This window comes from Bos grunniens, chromosome 11 (genome assembly GCF_055505025.1).
Source record: "Bos grunniens cultivar Pamir isolate PY7600 chromosome 11, Bosgru_T2T1.0, whole genome shotgun sequence".
In the NCBI taxonomy this organism is placed as follows: Eukaryota; Metazoa; Chordata; class Mammalia; order Artiodactyla; family Bovidae; genus Bos; species Bos grunniens.
This window is the reverse complement of record NC_141175.1, coordinates 14,669,801-14,689,826: the sequence shown is the minus strand read 5'-3', so window position 1 is coordinate 14,689,826 and position 20,026 is coordinate 14,669,801. Positions and strand designations below refer to the sequence as shown.

Genomic DNA, 20,026 nt, shown 5'->3' with positions numbered 1-20,026 from the left:
GAGCTAGTGGATCTGGGAGGTCATAGAGACTAAGTAACGTCACTGGATGGAGAGTTGAGGAGCTGAGCCTCCTCTTAACACTGCCAGTAACCAGAAGCGTGATGGGCGAGGTCTTCACTCCGTTGCTCTTGGCTTTCAGGGACTGTGTCTCTGTGTAGGGGTGTGACCTTTACCAGCAGGTCCCTGCACACATAAGGAAGGGACTGGATGTCTGAGATCCCTTCCAGCTCCATAGTCTGTGGTCAGAGGTACATTTTGAGAATTTATCATTTTAAGCAGTGGCTGCACAGTTAAATTCTGTAGCCCAAGGGCATGATTTGTCTTCTTGTGGAATGCTGGTTTGTCTTTTTGACCTAACGATAACATCTTATGTCCCTGTAGAATTTAGGTCATTTTACCATGAAATGGATGAGCTTTTTAGGCATGCCCTTGAAACAAAACCCAACCTGGAAAAATAAAATAGGTGTGCAACAAACCCCATTTATTTAAACCGGAAAGTCTAGGGAGGAACTCAAGGCTGGGAGTTGGCTCCGTTGAATCCAAGCGACGTGGATTGGCTCTGGTCAAACCTAAAATTCTTTTGAAAATCAGGGGCCTTGTTTTCATGAATGGCACATTGTCACACCAATGAAATTCTCTCTTCCACACTCCCTCCTCTTATGCGGTAGGATTGCAAACCGGGTGTGGTTATAATGTTGCTTGAAGTTGAGATAAGGCAGTTTGGGAGAGAGCAAGGCTGTGTCAGAAGAGACCCAGATGGACCTTAGGACAGCGGTGCATCAGAGAACGATACTCTGAGATCTGTAAGAAACCATAATGGAAAAAAATGTGAGAAAGAATATGTATAACGTAATCGTGTTGCTGTACAGCAGAAATTAACATTGTAAAAGAGCTATAGTTTGATGAAATAAATTTTTTTTAAACAAAGAGGGACTTTGATGACAGTCCCGTGGTTAAGACTTTGCACTTCCGCTGCAGGGGCCATGGGTTTGATCCCTGTTCAGGAGAACTAAGATCTGACATCGCATGCCTCATGGTACAGCCACAAAAAAGAGAAAAAAATAAAGACAGCAGTGCATCAGCTAGGTGATTACATCAGCTTATCATTCTCCGGGGGTTTGTGCATTCTTACCTTTATTGAATGTGTTTATATAATAGCACCCCTTGCCTGGGTGTTACAGGCACCCAGACACAGAGGAAGATGCATGGCTCATGTTACCTCATTTAATCCTCTCTGAGGTACAGTACTGCAGGGTCTCAGATTACTACATGGAGCCTCAGAGAGGTCAAGCTTATTGCCCAGGGTCACATGGTTAGCAGAGTGGGGATTTGAACTGAGATCTTCCATGCTTCCTTTCTTGGCACACACACCAGCAGAGATGCATCGCTCGTGCCAAAACACAAGTGAGGTTGGTGTGAGCATAGATGTGAGTGAGTTAAATTTATTTACTCATTCCACTCGGCACTGGTATATTTTGAGTGTAAAATGTCAACTGGAATTTTTAATGTATAAAATCTTTCAGCTGTCTTTACACCAATCTTTGCACAGACCAGCCCCCCTCCCTTGAGGATTTATTGTGGTTTTGATCTGCGTTGCCTCAAACCATTGAAATCTTTTCAAAGAAGCAGAGCTGTTTTCTTTTTATTGTTTCCTCTATGCTTTTTTTCCCTCCCGCAATACACTGGTACCAGGAGTGGACATAGTTTGCTATTCAGCTTGATCAAAGCACTCTACACCAATGTAACTTCCTGATCTTACTGGTAACAGAACTAAATGTTTCCATGTTCTGCCAAGATGGGTTGCCAGTTATCGACAGAGGGCTTGCATCTGGTAATAATTATTTACTAATTCTGTTTACCTTTTGATCTGGTTTTCAGTGTACAGCTGCAGCTATCAAGGCTATAAGAGAAAGTGGAATGAATCTGAACCCAGAAGTGGAGGGGACGCTAATTCGGGTACCCATTCCCAAGTAAGTCTGGCTGACACTCACATATTTTGATGTAATGGGGCAGCTATCTTTGGAAGGAAACCAACACTCCATGATACTGTCAGTCTGATGGTGTACTTTACCTGTGTCTCTCATCCTGGCCGGCTCCAGCAGCTTTTGAGATCCAGTTTATTGATTCAGATGCAGCAGTAAAACTGACAAAGTTCTTGTCCTCATGTATTTTATAGTCCTATTGGGAAGATAAGACTCATAAATAAAGTCATTCCAGATAATGAAATGCTGTGAGAAAAGAAAGGACAGTGTGTTCCAATAGAGGGTGACTTGCTGAGAGTGATGGTGGCAGGGACAGCTTCACAAGGAGGTCACGTTTCTGCCGACAGTTGAATGATGAGGACAAGGCAGCCTAGGGGAAGAGCTTTCCAGGCAGAGGGAACAGACAGCCCAAAGGCCCTGAATCTGAAAAGACCTCAACACTTGTAATCTCTAACACAAATTTCTGGAAGAGTCATTTTCCCATTAGTCCTCACTTGTTGAAGAATTTTAGGTATAAGAAAGAACAGAATATTGTTAATTACGTAAATATATAGAACTTAAGAGTTTCAAAGGCATAAAGTGTGTGTTTATTTTTAAATTAAGAAAGAAAAGAAATAATAAGACCTTGGCATATTTGATGAAGAGAAAGCCATTGTGTCTCAGTGGTGGTGTGGGGTTGGATCGGTGAGAGGCCCATGCTCTCGGCATTACAGGCCCTGGTGAGTAGTGTGGGCTGTGCTGTCACTGTAGTGGGAAGCCACTGGAGGCCCTTCAGCAGAGGCGTGATCTGAGGTTGACTTTTTAGGAGCTCTCTGGCTGCTGGTTAACAGATGAAATGTAGGGGGACAGAGTGGACCCGGAGAGCATCGTTGGGAGGCCACTGCAGTAGTCTAATTCCAGGACTTGGTGCGTGCTAAGTCGCTTCAGTCGTGTCCGACTCTGCGACCCTATGGACTGTAGCCCACCAGGCTCCTCTGTCCATGGGATTCTTGAGACAAGAATACTGGAGTGGGTTGCCATGCCCTCCTCCAGGGGATCTTCCTCACACAGGGATTGAACCCACTTCTCTTACATCTCTGCTTTGGCAGGTGGGTTGTTTACCACTAGCACTACTTGGAAGCCCAGCAAGCCCCAAGTAAGTGTTGAATTCATTCAGTCACTCAACAAATATTTTTATTAAGCCCTAACTACCTGCCAGGCCCTTTCCTGTTTGTTGAGATAGAACAGTAAATAGCACCAACAAGAAAAAGTCCCCATCCTCCTGGGGCTTATTTTATAGTCAAGTAGGCACAGTAAAGAAACCCATAGCTCAGATGGTAAAGAATCTGCCTACAATGCAGGAGACCTGGGTTTGACCAGTGACAGATTTTATTTTCTTGGGCTCCAGAATCACTGTGGATGGTTACTGAAGTCATGATTTTAAAAGACACATGCTCCTTGGAAGGAAAGCTATGGCAAACCTGAACAGTGTATTAAAAAGCAGAGACATCACTTTGCCAACAAAGACCTGTATAGTCAAAACTATAGTTTTTCCAGTAGTCCTCTACGGATATGAGAATTGGACCATAAAGATGGCTGAGCGTCATAGAATGGATGCTTTTGAATTGTGGTGCTGGAGAAGACTCTTGGGAGTCCATTGGACTGCAAGGAAATCCATCCAGTCAATCCTAAAGAAAATCAACCCTGACTATTCATTGGAAGGATTGATGCTGAAGCTGAAGCTCCAATACTTTGGCCCCCCAATGGGAAGAGCGAACTCAATGGAAAAGATTTCCTGATGCTGGGAAAGACTGAGGGCAGGAGGAGCAAGGGGCATCAGAGGATGAGATGGTTGGATAGCATCACTGATTCAGTGGAGATGAGTTTGAACAAACTCCAGGAGATGGTGAAGGACAGGGAAGCCTAGTGCGTTGCAGTCTATGGGGTCACAAAGTCTGACACAACTTGATGTCTGAACAACAACAGGCACAGTAAACAAACAAATACATGATGTCAGGGGATGGTAAGGACTATGAAGGAAAGTAAGCAGGCACCACTTCAAGGGAAACAGATGGGGAAACAGTTGAAACAGTGTCAGACTTTATTTTTTGGGGCTCCAAAATCACTGCAGATGGTGACTGCAGCCATGAAATTAAAAGACGCTTACTCCTCGGAAGAAGAGTTATGACCAACCTAGATAGCATATTGAAAAGCAGAGACATTACTCTGCCAACAAAGGTTCGTCTAGTCAAGGCTATGGTTTTTCCTGTGGTCATGTATGGATGTGAGAGTTGGACTGTGAAGAAAGCTGAGCGCCGAAGAATTGATGCTTTTGAACTGTGGTGTTGGAGAAGACTCTTGAGAGTCCCTTGGACTGCAAAGAGATCCAACCAGTCCATTCTGAAGGAGATCAGCCTTGGGTGTTCTTTGGAAGGAATGATGCTAAAGCTGAAACTCCAGTACTTTAGCCACCTCATGCGAAGAGTTGACTCATTGGAAAAGACTCTGATGCTGGGAGGGATTAGGGGCAAGAGGAGAAGGGGATGACAGAGGATGAGATGGCTGGATGGCATCACTGACTCGATAGACGTGAGTCTGAGTGAACTCCAGGAGTTGGTATTGGACAGGGAGGCCTGGCGTGCTGCGATTCATGGGGTCGCAAAGAGTCGGACACAACTGAGCGACTGATCTGAACTGGACTGAAGGGGCAGTGAGTGTTAGGGGTTTTATTTGTAGGTAGGAAGGTTCAAAAAGGAAGTGACATCAGAGCAGGGACCTAAGTGAAAGGAATGAATGAAGCCTCCCAATAACTAGAAGGGAAGTGGAATGTGAACTTGTCATCATGTGCCACACATCATTCTGTATTCCTTTACATAGATCACTGCATTTGTCACACAACTTCTGTAAAATAGATTTTTTTCCCCAGGTGTGGAAATTCAGGCTCAGAGAATGTGTGTGTCTTTGAGGTCACACAGCTTATGCTGAAGCTCAGGTTTAGTTGATTCTGGAGCCTCAGGATGTACCCATGCTAGCAACAAGAATTAATACCAACACCGAAGAGTCCAAGAACTTCCCTGCAGACCTTTTTCTTCTGCTTTTTGGCCAGAAAATGGCCTCTGTAAGTCAGAAATAACACTCTGCTTTGAAATCATATGAATTGGGAGCTATATAAGAAGCAAATAGACCTGAGTTCAAGCCCAGTACTTGTTTTCTTGGTTAGTTCGTTGATTCGCTTAGCAAATTTTCTACGAATGTGTTACGTGCCAGCCTCTGTGCTGGGTGTTCTGGTTGCATGTGGATCTAATGTTGGCCTTTGTGTAACTCAGGGCTGTGCGGGCCCCTTGTTTATATTACTGGCAGATTACTTGTGGAGTTTACTATTACCTACAGTTTATAGATGAAAAAAATTAAAATTCACAGAAATTAAGGGACTTGCTCAATATCACATGGCCAGAATTTGAATTCTGAGTTTTTCTGTTACCATATTTCAGGCTCTTTCTTCTGCGCTCAATGTATAGGTGGGTAATTCTGGAAAGTGCTAGGTGTACTCACGTCCATCAGAAGCATGACTCGCAAGTGGGATGGATATAGTCAGCAGCTTAATTTTTTTGTTCTTGCTGCTATGTCTGTGAAATCTTGGCAAAGCCTCTTACCCGCCCTCCCCACCCCCGCCCCGAGCCTCAGGTTCTTCATGCACAAGATGAAGGCATTGTTCTCAGTGGTCTGCCAGGTCCCTTTTGGAGCTCCAGAATGCTGTGATGCTGTGAATTGATGCCCCTAAATGCTCTTTGCTGACTTGGATTCTTATAGAGTGGCCCAATTGTGGATCATGTGTTTCTTTCAAAGAACTCGCTGACATCATGTGCTCCTCTGCAGCCCCACTCGAGTTAATGGCTGCAAGTTTTGAAAGATCAGTGAGTTTAACTTGAATTTCCAAAGACATGGGGATCTGTTACATTATATTTTGCATTATTTTATGTTGGTTAATGGGTGTAATCCAAGAGAAAGTTGACGGACCAAATCCGTCTGCTCCTGCAAACCTCATTTTTTATATACTTTCTTCCCTTTGACAAGGTGGTAAGGTCATGGGGCCCCTTACTGCATTATACGTTTGGTAGTTTTCCAGATAAAAAATGAATGATCTGTTCTTTATTATGGAGGTTGTGTCGTGTGAGAGGATAAAGGCTGATTTAGATGTAAAGAGGACCAAGGTTTTTGTTTGGTTTTGGCAGTGACTTCCATATGACTCTGGGCATGTCACCCTAGCAGATTGTAGCCTTCTAGTTCCTCATTTGTAAAATAAATGATATAATACACAATGATAGCTAGATCTTTGGTGAAATTAGTAGAGAAAATAAATTAAGTAGTGTGATCTCCTTAGAGGAAAAGAAGCTATATAAATATAAGATACTAATAATATTTCAACAGACATACAATTTTCCTTACATACATAATTTTACTTCAGGAGAAAAGGAAGGAGTGAGGAAGGGAACAAGTATGCTGAGTACCTACTATCTGCCAGGAACTGTTGGGTGCTTGAGATACACAAAAGAAGTGCAGAAGTCTAATAATTAAATTTGCACCTTGGTAACACGAAAGCCTGGAATGGAGTTCTGATTCTTCTACTTTTTAGCTTTGTGACAGTATCAGCTGTCTCTACCTCTCTGAATCTCAGAGAGCTCGTCTGTAATGTATTTATAGGGCTTGCCTTTTATAGTTATTGGGAGATTTCAGTGAGATAATGTACGCAAGGCTTTTGAAGTTTATTAAGCACTAAGTTAATGCTGACAAAGGTTCCTTCATTCCTTTTCATAAATAGGCAGGTGCATCCCTCCCTTTAAAGGATGGGGAACCTGAGATACCCAGAGGTGAGGCATTGGCTCCAGGTCACACAGCAAACCTGTGAGGAGGAAAATAGCACACTAAAGCTTATTTTAGGAGTCTAGGAGGTGAGAGGTAATCAAATGCATAAATTCCCAGGATTGGTTTCTGATGATAACATTTCAAGTTTAAGTCTTTAAAAATGTACCTTCCCAGTTGATTATGATTCTTCCCCTAATGACAGTCTACCGGTTTGCTTTCCTGCCTTCAGTCTGGATGCCCAGAGCTAAGTTTTATTTTCAGTTGCAACAGATCTCAGCTGGTACCTCACCCTCTATACACTCCTCTGATTCTTATATTCTTATTTAAATGAGTCTTCTGAGTACATGACTCTTCCTACAATCTGCCTCTGATCCTTTTGGAAAGAAGGCAGAATATAAACCCTAAAGCAATAACAGGTCAGACTTGGAGCCTGGGTGGTTCCTATCACCAGGCTTTCTTTTCATAGCCTCTGCAAATCCAGCTGCATGACTGTGAGCAAGTTCTCCTGGCTGTCTTCAGTAAGATGACCTTGGGCATTCCCAGCTCTGGGTTACATCCGCCCCCACTGACAATGTATATGGGTTTTGTTTTCTTCTCTGGCTGGTCTTCTCCCATTTAGAGAAGTCAATCAACTGGATGGATTCTTTGAACATTCCTGTTAATCAAGATTCGTTGAAATAGTTTCTTCTCTTTTTGTTATTTATGTCATCAGGTTCTGGGTCCTATTTATTAACCACCTGCACTACAGGTTTAATGCCTGGAGATACTGTGCTGAATGCCTGAGGGTTTCTCCCTGCATTCTCATAATACCACTCTGAGGTCAGGAGATGGTTCTTATGCCCACTTGCCTGATAGGAGACCTGAAACTCCCAGGAATCAGTGTCCACTGTCATAGGGCTGCCTAGGGGCAGAAGCAGGATGGAACGCAAGACTGACATACTGCCTTTTCCCCTGTTCTTGCCTCCTGGTAGCAGCTTGTTTTGGTATGTCAGTTCTTCATTTCTTAATCAGAGACCCTGAAAAGTTTTGAGCAGGAGTTTGTTTTGGTCGGGCCCCCAGCCCATTCACATCTTCTTTATGCCCCCAAACAAACAAACAAACACTCTCTTACTAGTTGTTTTACCAAATATTGATTAGAAAACCACACAAAGTAGAATGACGCTGTTTTGTTTTGAGAGCACTGAGTTCATCTTTGATTTTAAATAAAACTGTTAGGAATCATGGATTCACCGAAGAGATTAAAGTACCTGGGGTCGACTCATTCCCCGGGGAAGCTGCCTCCTTCCTGGATTGTCCTCCTCTTTTATTATTTCTTGTCAGTGTCTGCATGGTTTTACTTTAAGTAGGATTAAATAGAAAATCAAAATACTTCCATTCTATTCTCCATAGGGCATCACTTTTATTTTTAAATTTTGTTTTGCAGTATAGCCAATGAACAATGTTGTGATAGGAGTCTAGAAAGATGGTGCTGATGAACCTGTGTGCAGGGCAGCAGTGGAGATGCAGATATAGAGAAGAGCCTTGTGGACACAGTGGGGGAAGGAGAGGGTGGGGTGATTTGAGAGAGTAGCATTGAAACATGTGTATTACCACACGTAGAAATAGATAGCCAGTGAGAATTTGCTGTATGATGCAGGGAGCTCAAATCCAGTGCGCTGTGATGACCTAGAGGGATGAGATGGGATGGGAGGTGGGAAGGAGGTTCAAGAGGGAGGGAACATATGTATATCTATGGCTAATTCATCTTGATGTATGGCAGAAACCAACACAATATTGTAAGGCAGTTACCCTCCAAGTAAAAATAAATTAATTAATAATAAAAAACCAATGTGATAGTTTCAGGTGAACAGTGAAGGGGACTCAGCCATACATATACATGTATCCATTCTCCCCCATACTCCCCTGCATAGGGCTCAACTAGTAGCACCTTGTTCCAGATTTTTTCTATGCAGCTTCAGACACGTGTCTAAATCTCCGTCTCCATTTTTCTTGTGATGACATGGGATTATATTATACCCACTCTTCTGCACTTCCCTTTTTTAACTTAATGTATCATTGCTCTGGTGAGAGTTCTTCTTTACTCTTTTTAAGGGTTGCATAGTGTTTGCCTGTTACCTATAGCATTAAAGAGTTGCCATTTGTTGAATATCTTGGTTGTTTAAATTGTTTTCTTTTTTGCTAACAGTGTTGTAATGGTCTTCTAAGGATCTTCCTGTTCTTCTGCTAGAGGTAGGAAGTGGTAAATAGGGGACTGTAACTGGGGGAGATGTGCACAGAATGTGGGGCGCCTTGGTGTGAGCTTTGCTCCTTGATTGTCACAGTGCTCATTTGCACTAGTGTGCTGCATATTGCTGAGCTTCATGGAGACATGGACGCTTCAGGGCCAGGCGAACATCTGCAACACACCTGAGTGACCCCTCCAGTGGTCCGAAGACTCAAACTTGACATCACTCTCTTAGGAAACCCCATTGATATTTCAGTGGCTCTCATGGCTCAGTGCTTGTTGATAATAATACTAAGCAAAGTGACTACTTAACTGAGTGCAAACTATAGTGTAGGCCTTATACTACATTATTTAGGTCATTCTGTCATTCCCTATTTTTTTGGTACATGAGCTAAGTAAGCCCAAGAGAGGTTGAATAACTTGTTCAAGTTCATCTAGCTAATAAAGATAGAGTTGTGCACGATTTAAATATGGGTCTGCTTGACTTCAAAGTCTATTCTTAACATCTGTGGACCTCCGAGAGCACTTTTTCTTTTTGTAATAAGGGGCAGCAATTAGTATTTTAAAGTTTAATTATATACCAACCCACACCATGTGGAGCATAATTGCCAGAGCTCAGACCAGGATGCATGATCTAAAAGTGAATTTGTACACCGCTTTTTGGCGTGGAGGCAGTCTGGAATATAAACAACTTGGGTATTTTTTTTTTTTTTTATTCAACTATATTGAGGTATATCTTTCATACAAAAAAAATGGACCCATTTCAAGTGTACATGATAGTGAATTTTGACAAATGTATGTGTCCCTGTAACCACTATCTTAGTCAACCTGTAGATCACCTCAGTCATCCTGAAAGTTCCTGTGCCCCTTTGCACGTCAGTCCCTATCCTCCTCTGGCACCAGGTGACCTCTTAACTGCTCTTATGATCATATAAAATTGTTATGCTGAAATATGAAACTTCTAAGATATTTATAAATTTATTCAACAGATATTTATTGAGCACCTACTATGTGTCAGGCATAATTCTGACATGGAGGATTACAACAGTGAGCAAGCCAGACACAACCTCTGCCTTTGTGGAACCTCTGCTGGGTTCTGTCCCAGGGCTGGGAAGATCCCCTGGAGAAGGGAAAGGCTACCCACCCCAGTATTCTGGCCTGGAGAATTCCATGGAATGTATAGTCCATGGGGTTGCAAAGAGTCGGACACTATTGAGTGACTTTCACTTTTCACTGGGAAAATGGACAGTAACACACACACACATAGTGTGTGTGTGTCAGCGGCCACATTTTTCTCTCTGTGGAGAAAAAGCAATAAAGGACATTATAGGGGTGGTCGTGGGCTGGTGCAGTTTTAAGTGGTGTATTCACTGAAGGCTTCAGGGGAAAGGTGATAATTTAGCATAGAACTGAGGACATGAGAGAGCAGACTATGCTTATATTCATCACTAAGGCAGAGGAAGCAGCAAGTGCAAAGACCCTGAGGTGGGTGTTCAGGGAGTAGTAAGATAGTAAGAGTGCTCAGTGGCTGTAGCAGAACACGGGAGGGGAGAGAAGTAGGAGCTGAGATCAGAGTGAAATGGGGAGGCCAGTATCATGTAAAGTCTTTATTAGTCAGTGTTCTCCAAAGAAACAGAACCAATAGGGCATATATGTAAAAAGATTTATTGTAAAGAATTAACTCATGCGATTATGGATGCCGACAAGTCCCAAGATCTGCAGTCTTGGGAGACAGAGGCTCAGGAGAGCTGATAGTGTGGTTCCCAGTCTAAAGGCCAGGGGGCTGGAGACCCAGGAAGTGCTGATGTTTCAGTTTGAGTCAAAGGCAGGGGAAAAAAAAAAACATTGTTGCAGTTTGAAGGCAGTTGGGCAGAAGGAATTCCTTCTTATTCAGGGGAATTCTGTATTATTTTTGTTTTTTGCAGGCCTTCAAGTGATTGAGTGAGGCCCACCCACATTAGGGAGGGCAGTCTGCTTTACTCGGTCTAAAGATTTGAATGTTCCACTCGTCCAGGACATCCTCAGAGAAACACTCAGCATAATGTTTGACCAAATATCTGGGACTGCTATGACACAAAAAATTAACCATCTGCTGTATACCTGAAACTAATACAGCATTGTAAATAACTATACCCTAATAAAAATTAAAATAAATAAAATTAGCCATCATAGTTCTTATAGACCCTTATAAAGATTTTGGTTTCTGTTTGGAGTAAAATGGGAAGTCATTGGAGGGTTTTGAGCTAGGGAGGGACATGATCTGACTTAGGTTTTGAAAGGATCATTCTGGCTGCCGTTTTGAGAATCACACTGTCTGAAGGTGAGGGTGAAGGCAGGGACCATTGGGAGCTATTGTAGTAATCCAGGTATGGGGCCTGGACTAGTATGGCAATGGGATTGGTTAGAAGTGATCAGATTCTGGGCACATTTTAAGGAAAAGCTACCAGGATTTGCTGACAGATTGGTTGTAAATTTAGGAAGAAAGATCTCAAAGATGACTTCAAAGTTTTTGACCTGAGTAACTGGGAAGGATAGAGTTGCCGTTTACTGAGACAGGGCAGATGTGGGAGGACAGACTGGGTGTGAGAGAAGACCAGGTTTTATCCTGTGTTTAATTTGAGATGCTAATAGACATCCATGTGGAGAGGTCAAGTAGGCTGTTAGGTATGTAAGTTTAGAGTTCAGACAAGGCTGTGGGCTCGAGAGAGAAATCTGGGAGGCATGAACATGTAGAAGAAGCCATGAGATTAAATGAGATTACTTTAGAGAATAAATGTAGATGGTGAAGAAAAGGGTTTGGAAACAGCCCTGGACAGTCCACATCAAGGTTTGTGGGTCAAGATGGTGAGGAGGAACCAGCCAGAGAGACAGAATAAGCGGCCAGAGAACTCTGGAAAGTGTGGGATCCTGGGAACCGACGGAAGTGTCTTAGAGGAAGTGCCCATCAGTGGCACTGGACGTTGCTGATGGACCATGGAAGAGAAAGCCTGAGAATCAATCATCGGATTTCGCAACGTGGTTTATTTATCAGTTAGTCTCTGGTATAAAGGAAAGAAAACACAAGGGGTTTGGGCTTAGACAGACCTAGGTGTGAGTTCCTGTTCTGTCATTGTCTGGGTTTATCTACTTGGGTCTTCTGAAAGCAGACCCCAGGACAGAATTATATGTGTGAGAAATTTATGGGCAGGATCCTGTGAAAGAGAGGCTACAGGTCTGCCACTGGTAAAGAATGGAAAAGAGAGGTTTGCGCAGACGATGACGCACTGCAGTGCATTTCTGAGGATTCTGCCGGACTGACGGGCTGCTCCTGAGGGACAATGGCCCGTTAAAGGAGACTCTCTACCACTGGCTGACAGTGCCCCTGAAACATGCCCACTGTAGAGATCTTGGGCAAATCATTTCATTGTTGGAAGCTTCAGCCTCCTTATCTGTAAAACGGGCATAACTTCTATGATGTTTTTTGAAGAGTAATGGGATATTATATGGAATATTATGTGTCATAAACTTTAATTCTCTTTTCTTATACTATTTGTTATTATCTAATTCTCCTGGTTAAGGAGTTATTGAAAACATTCTTTTCTGATTATTTGGTAGTAAAACCAATGATATTTTCTTCCTGTTTGCTGATGGCTCTTTTAGTCCTTAACAGTTTCTTTCCCTCTCTTCCTCACTAACCCCTCCCCCAACCCCATGTTGTTTTGGGGTTTTTTTCCTGTCTTTTCCTCCATTTTTAGGGGTGGGAGGAGTTGAGTCATTATGTTGTAATTATCTTGGAATTTAAGTTGCTCAGGAACACTGTAGTTTGATTGTTAATGAGCACTTGGTTTGTTCTTTGAATATGAATTATGGCGAACAAGACCTCCTGGAAGGTATATCCAAAAGAAGAAAATCCTATGACTAGTCCTGCCTGTGGTATGAGACTCGCTTAGTGTTTCTAGAAAGGCCAAGGGGCTTTGACTGTTCTTGACAGCCCCTGCCCACTGAACTGCTCCCCAGGTCCTCACAGTTGGCTCCTACCTTTCCTTCTGCCCTTGACAGCAATGATAGACCTTATGCCTAGGCCAGGCTCCTCCCTCAGACTTTATTCCAAGGTGACAGCATGGAGGAGAATTCTCCTTGTGACTGGACCAGGCAGTTTCACCAGGTAACAGTTAAAAACCCTGGGTTGTGGTTCTCCTAGCCTGGATTTTCTTTCTGAAGTTTTTTTTTTTTTTTTTTTTTGCAGCTTATGCTGATGTACAGTCTCTCATGGATGATTCCCAAGTTTTTCTAGGGAGAGCAAGGTCATAAGGCAGGGAGGCAGGGTCCCCAGGCTGAGTTAATAAATAGGGGTAATTGCTGTACATCAGGGAGAGTGGAATTGATACCTGGAAGAACCAAGGTCAGAACAACTTGAAGAAGAGAATCAGTAAAATGAGTTAGGTGACTGTAGGCTAGTTATTTCAACTCGTTGAGTCTCAGTTTCGTCATCTGTAAAATGGGGTAGTAGAAAAATTTACTTTTCTGGAGGGGTATTGGGAGAAACTCTTGTGAAGGATAAAGGGGAGAAGGAGCAGGAGTGACAAGGAGAGTCTTTATCTCATGATGCAGGTCTGACACCAGTGAAGAAAGGAAAGAAATCCATTCAGTGAGAAATAAATGTAAATTTTTAAAATCGTCGTTATCAAGTTAACTGCTGTTGAGTGTTCCCATGACCTCTTGTGCGTGGTGACTATTAACTGTTATGGGGGGGCAGTACTGCCGTCCCCCAGCTGAGGAGACTGAGGCATGCTGTCTGCCACTGAGCTTTCCACCGGGGAGACGAGTACTGTTCAGTGACGAGAGCCAGGGAGTCATGCAGCATTTTTAACAGCTTTACTGAAGTCTAATTCACCCACGTAGAGTGGATACTACAAAGATTTTTAGTGTAGTCAGAGTTACTCAAGCTTCACTACATTGATTTTAGGACATTTTCATCACCTCACAAAGATGCCCTGAGCCCACTAGCAATCACTCCCTACTTCACCCCAGGTCACCCTCGTAAGGGTCGCTCTAGGCAACTGCTAGTCTGTCTCTATAGATTTCCCTATTCTGAACGTCTCATAGGAATGCATTCACAGAGTATGTGGTCTCTTGTGACGAGCTTTTTTCACTTGCATGATATTTTCAAGGTTCATCCATGTTGTAGCATGGATCAGGACTTCATTCTTTTTTCTTGCCAAATACTATTCCACCGAGTGGATATGCCACGTGTTATTTTTCCATTCACAGGCCGATGAATATTTGAGTTGTTTCCACTTTTTGGCTATTATAAATAATGCTGCTATGAGCATGCTTTTAGTTCTCTTGGGTATAAACATATGAGTAGAATTGCTAAAGTCCTGTGATAACTGTTGAACTTTTTTAAGATCTGCCAAACTTTTCCACAGGGACTGCACATTTCATATTCTCCCCAGTAATACTGAAGGACTCTAATTGCTCCATCTCCTTGCCAGGACTTGTTGTTGTTGTCGTTTTGTCATTATTACCATCTAAGTGGGTAGGAAGTGATGTCTCGTTGCAGTTTTGACTTGCATTTCCCTGATGTTAGTGATGTTGAGTTTTTTGTGTGTGCTTGTTTGCCATTTGTGCATCTTTAGAAGAATGTCTGTTCAGGTCCTGTGCTCATTTAAATTGTGTTGTTTGTACTTTTATGTTGAGGTGTAGGAGATCTTTATATGTTCTGAGTACTAGACTTTTATTAGATATATGACTTTCATCTCTTTAATTATAAAAAGAGTACACATTAATGTAACGATTTCCTACAGAAAAGTAAAAAGTTTCTTTATTGCTCCTCAAGGATTCTTCCCTGAAGTAACTTGTTGGTAAGTTTAATAAATATCCTACCAGATTGTAAAAGGTGCACACACACACACATATTCAGTTTACAGAAGTGGGATTAAGTTTCTGCCATCTGCAGTGCCACAGCTTGTTTATTTATTTATTTATTTTTGGCTCAACAGAACCTTCCGTACATCTTTTCATGGTGATCTCATTGTTTCTGTGCGTACAGAGAAACACCATCTTGAGACGGGTATAACACAGATGAGGAAACTGGGGATCAGAAAGTTACGTAATTTGCTCAGGGTCACAGATTAGTAAGCAGGGGGGTCATGGCTCACATCGAGTCTGTCTGTTTCCACGCCCCTGTTCTTGCCACACTATGGCCTTGCTTTCTGGGCTGCTAACCAGAACCCTCTTCCCTCCTCCTTGCTCTGCGGCCCCTCTCTCTAGGTGCTGTATCACTCTGTGGATCTTAAACCAGGGAGAGTGTGTCTCATGTGCATATCCTTGGACATACTGATAATACCCTTTTCTCACACAGCTCTCACACATACAGATCTTTAGTGATGGTGAAAGGAAAAAAAAATCAGAAGAGACTGCCTGAATGACTTCACTTGGGTGGGAGCAGCCATCAGCTGCACTTGAGCAACTGCAGCTGCTTCTCTGGCCCCTTTCGTGGCCACTGCCTGCTCTCACTGCTGCTCTCCAGGGTTGCTCATTCCTTTATTTGGCTGGTGGATGTCCAGTCCATTGTTTGTCTCCCCTTCCAGGCCTGGCGAGCCTCCGTGCGGTTATAGGATGCCCCCTTTCTCCTCACCCAGCCTGTGGGTCTTTAGAAGCGCCTTCTACTATTCAGACCCCAAGTGTGTAGAATGGGAGCTCCCTCCCTGCACAGATGTTCTGTTTGAAACACATAAGAAAGTGCAGTCAGGAATCAGCGGAGCATGCGCTGAGCAGAAAGCGCCATCAACACCTATGCAGAACTGCGCCTGAAAGGACAGGTTCCTTCTCCCCTGCCCCCCTGTCGTCCACCCTGTGTGTGCTGCACCTGCTCACAGGACCCGGTTGGCTGCCCGAGGTCATCACCGTCCCACGGCCGACCCCTAGGGACCCCCACCTCCTTTCTCCCCACTGTGTTTAGGCTCGCCGGGGAGCTGGAGGAGTAGCAGTGAACTCTGTCTAAGCAGGTCTCGGTGAAGGAGCGTCCGAGTCACTGCAGCTGCTAAGAAATAGTGGCTTAGGTTTGTCTAGCACCAGCAGGGAGGCCTGAGATTCACGAGTGAGGCTGCACTGGGCTCAGATCCCAGGTCTTCCAGGAACCTGCGTGGCCTTGGGCAGGTTACTCAATCTGTCTAAGCCTCCGTTTTTCTAGTCTTCAGAAACCAGGTAATAAGATCAGTAATGTCACAGGAACGATGCAGAAGTTGACTCAGTGAGTGCACAAAGCATGCGTCCCCTCAGAGCCCGGCACGTGGAAAGAGCTCTGCAAATGTTCGTCAGTGTTACTCTGATTGAAGGGGAGCAGATGGCACTGGAGCCAGAGGGCTAGGCAGTTATCAGGGAGCCCTTACTGTCCTCATAGTAAGGCTCCTCATTCTCTGCTGGTCTTGCTTCATTTTCTTCGTAGCACTTAGGTGTCGGTTTACAGATTTGCAGGTGCCCTCTCTCTCCTTTACTCGAGTGTGACTTGGTGGTGCTTCATCTGTTTTGTCCCGTGCTATATCCCTAGCTCTGGGGACAGGACCTAGCATGTAGTAAGGACAGTAATGGCCCAGGGTGCCCGCTGCTGTGCCAGGTGCTATTTGTACATGAACTACGATATTCATGACAGTCTTCAGAGGTAGGTGTATTATTTCCCCTATTCACACCTGAGGATGCCGAGTCGTAGGGGAAGGGAGTTGTCTGCACCCAGTGTCACGGTGATGAGGAGAAGGACAGGCATCTTTCTCAGACCCTGGGTCTGTGGCCACTAGGCTCTGATCGCTCAGTGGGAAACTTCACTGTTATTTTTATTACTAATCTGACGAACAGCTTTTAAAATAGTCAATACCCATGTATGCAGAATTCCTCAATGATCCTCTCTCATTTGGTCCTGACTGTGGAAAAAGAAGAGTAACATTTTTATTACTCCTCCCACCCCGCCCCCATTTATAGTAAGGAAACAACAGATAGTGTTTATTGGGCATGTCCCCGTGACCAGCACATTTAGTAACTCTCTTAATCCTTGCAACAGTCTCATTAACTTAGTGGTATTATATACATTTGATAGATGGGAACACTGAGGCAAAGAAATGAAATGCTTGCCCAGGGCCATACGGCTAAGCAGTGATAGATCTGGGGCCTCAAACCCTGGTTGTGTGGCTTCAGAGACTGTTCTTGTGAATGCTTCCTTGTGATCTGGGGAGGAAAAACTAATCGTGCACAGGTACCCAGCCTCGAAGTGGCAGAGCTGGGGGTGGAAATCAGCCTTGGCCACCACACCTGTGTTATCCTGTACGTGAGAGCAGAAGGCAGAGTTACCTCCATGAATCCCTGAACTTGGATTTCCAACCTTTGGGTGACAGGGAAGGAGAAAACGAGTGACTTCATCTTGATCACTCAGCTGGGAGTGTGGAGCTGTGACCCCTGACCTCAGCTTCCTCTCTTTCCATCATGCTGGGCTGTATTTCAGGACGGCATGTCTGCTTAGCCAGGCCTCGGTCACAGGACAGGCCTTTGAAAGCAGGTGCCTAGTTATATGTCCTCAGAAAAATCGATGGTACTGCTGATGGTAGAAGTCTTTCCAAAGTGTGTGTATGATTTTCTTTGGGCTAGAAGGACACCGCATGTTTTTATGAGACACATTAGTGCCTGTTAGACTGGCTGGTGAGCTGTGGGCAGGGTGCCGTATGCAGTGGGGGGTGGCTAGGAGAGAGGGGAGGGAGAATCATGTCCCTAGGAGTGTAGGAAGTCTGGCAGTACTACACAAACAAACACATTTCCTTCAGGGCCAGCAGCCCCACAACATCGGGCAGCGCCCACCAGCGAACAGTAAAACAGGGCCTGTGACTGCTGCTGACTGCAGGCCGATGCTGCCGTGTGGGGAGGCGACCCATCACGGAGGCGGGCATCTGGGCTTCTCTCGGTGGAGCCGTCAGAGACATGTTTACGCAGGCTGTTTGTTCCCTGGAAGTGCGAGTCCCTTCTTCTCCCTCAGCCTGTCCCAGGCTTCTGAAACCCAGCTCCTGTCTCCTGGGGCCCCCATGCCCACCCTCCTCTCTTCCCATCCTGTCCTCCGGCGGCCCACCAGCTGGTCAGTAGCCTAAGCTGCTAGTGACTCAATCCTCTGCTCTCTCTCCGACTGCTCACGTACTGTGGTCCCCCAGCTTTGGAGATTCTGCAGTTGGAATAGGAAAGCAGCTGCACTGTGTGTGCTGGAGTGTGTGCACACTGCGGTGTGCTGAGCCTGTGCCACCGTCATCTCATTTAATCCTTGCTCCCGCCCTCTTAGTAATATTCTTACTCCTACTCTACACACGAGGAGACTGAGTCTACAGAAGTCCAACAGTGTGCTCACGGTTCTGAAGCTAACAAGTGGCAAAGCAGGGATGCCAGCTTAGGTCTTCCTGGCTCTGAAGCACATCATTTCTACCTTTTTAAGTCCCCCCTAAGTGACCAAGGACACTTTTGAAGTCTGATGTCTTATAATCTGGTTTTTACCACAATTGCCACACCAAGCGTAGCTTCCTCTGATGTACCTCGGTGAGTGTCTTTGCACATGTCCCATTCTCGTTGAAGCCATAGGAAGTATCGTTTCAGTATCTGCTGTGTGAGTGGCTAGCAGAGCATGCCCCTCAGCTTATTGTTTATGGGAACACACTCAAGGAGTTCTGCAGGAAGGCCCCCATCCAGGATGTTCCTGGAAGACCCGCCTGGTGGGGTTTGTACAAGCAAAGCGTGACCCTGCCAGCTCAGCTGAAGCCCTGCCTTATGCTGGGAGGATCTCTGACCCCAGCGGAAAAGGCTGCTCTCTTCATCACTCACCCGGGAGGCTGCTGCAGGCTAGTCGTGAGCTCTCTGTCCGCCTGCCAAGAGGCTTTGGGGCAGACTCTTGCCTTATGCTTAGATCTGGTTGGTACCTTGGTTTCTGCACAAAATCCAAGTCTGATCTCACTTCTGCTTTACTCATACATCTGTGATATTCTGTGTTGGTCTTAGAAACAGTCTACTCTTTTTTTTTTTTAATTGTAGTGTGATATACATAGGACGTTCCTGTAGCTCAAGTGGTGAAAAATCTGCGTGCAGTGCCGGAGACCAGGTTCAATCCCTGGGTCGGGAAGGTCCTCTGGAGAAGGGAATGGCAATCCACTCCAGTATTCTTGCCTTAAAAATCTACCATTTCAGTTATTTTTAAACGTACAGTTCAGTGGTATTAAGTACATTTACACTACTGTACAATCTCCAGAACTCTTTTTGTCTTGTGAAACTGAAACTTTGTACCCATTAAAAGCAACAGCCCCCATTCCCAGATCCCCCAGGTCCCTGGTAATTGCTGTGTTATTTTCTGTGTCTGTGAATTTAACTATACCAGGTGACATCATATAAGTAGAATCATGTAATATTTGTCCTGTTGCTGCTGCTGCTGCTGCTAAGTCGCTTCAGTCATGTCCGACTCTGTGTGACCCCATAGACGGCAGCCCACCAGGCTCCCGCATCCCTGGGATTCTCGAGTGGGTTACCATTTCCTTCTCCAATGCATGAAAGTGAAAAGTGAAAGTGAAGTCGCTCAGTTGTGTCCGACCCTCAGCGACCCCATGGACTGCAGCCTACCAGGCTCCTCCATCCATGGGATTTTCCAGGCGAGAGTACTGGAGTGGGTTACCATTGCCTTCTGTTGAGTCTAGCTTATATCATTTAGCATAATCTTTTCAAGGTTTATACATGTTATAGCAGAATTCTCTTGCCTTTTTAAGGCTGAGTCATATTCCACTGAGTGTATCTACCCAGTGTAAATGTCCATTCATCTGTCAGTGGATCTGCTAAGTCAGAAAGCGGCATCGAAGGGCCTGCCTACTAGTCTTGCCCCTGCTAGGCTCACCGGCCTCCTCTCTGGTTGTAGTCCTTCTCCTCTGCTTTCTGTGCTGCAGCCACGCTGCCTTTTTTCAGTTCCCCAAGAGCAGGACCCTCCTCACCTGGA

General features: G+C 44.6%; 1 protein-coding gene and 1 long non-coding RNA gene across 7 annotated transcripts in view; both read left to right on the top strand.

Moving 5' to 3' along the window:
- MRRF (mitochondrial ribosome recycling factor) overlaps positions 1–20,026 on the top strand; it is a 66,369-nt gene that overhangs the window by 21,328 nt on the left and 25,015 nt on the right. For all 6 annotated transcript variants that reach the window (XM_086325400.1, XM_086325397.1, XM_086325396.1 and 3 more), the window contains one exon: positions 1,879–1,970. In XM_086325400.1, the coding sequence (XP_086181526.1) occupies positions 1,879–1,970 (92 nt within the window). The remainder of the gene's footprint in view (positions 1–1,878; positions 1,971–20,026) is intronic.
- LOC147362639 (uncharacterized) lies at positions 9,007–11,207 on the top strand. The gene is made up of 2 exons (XR_015136373.1): positions 9,007–9,053; positions 10,974–11,207. It is a non-coding gene; the product is annotated as an uncharacterized LOC147362639 (long non-coding RNA).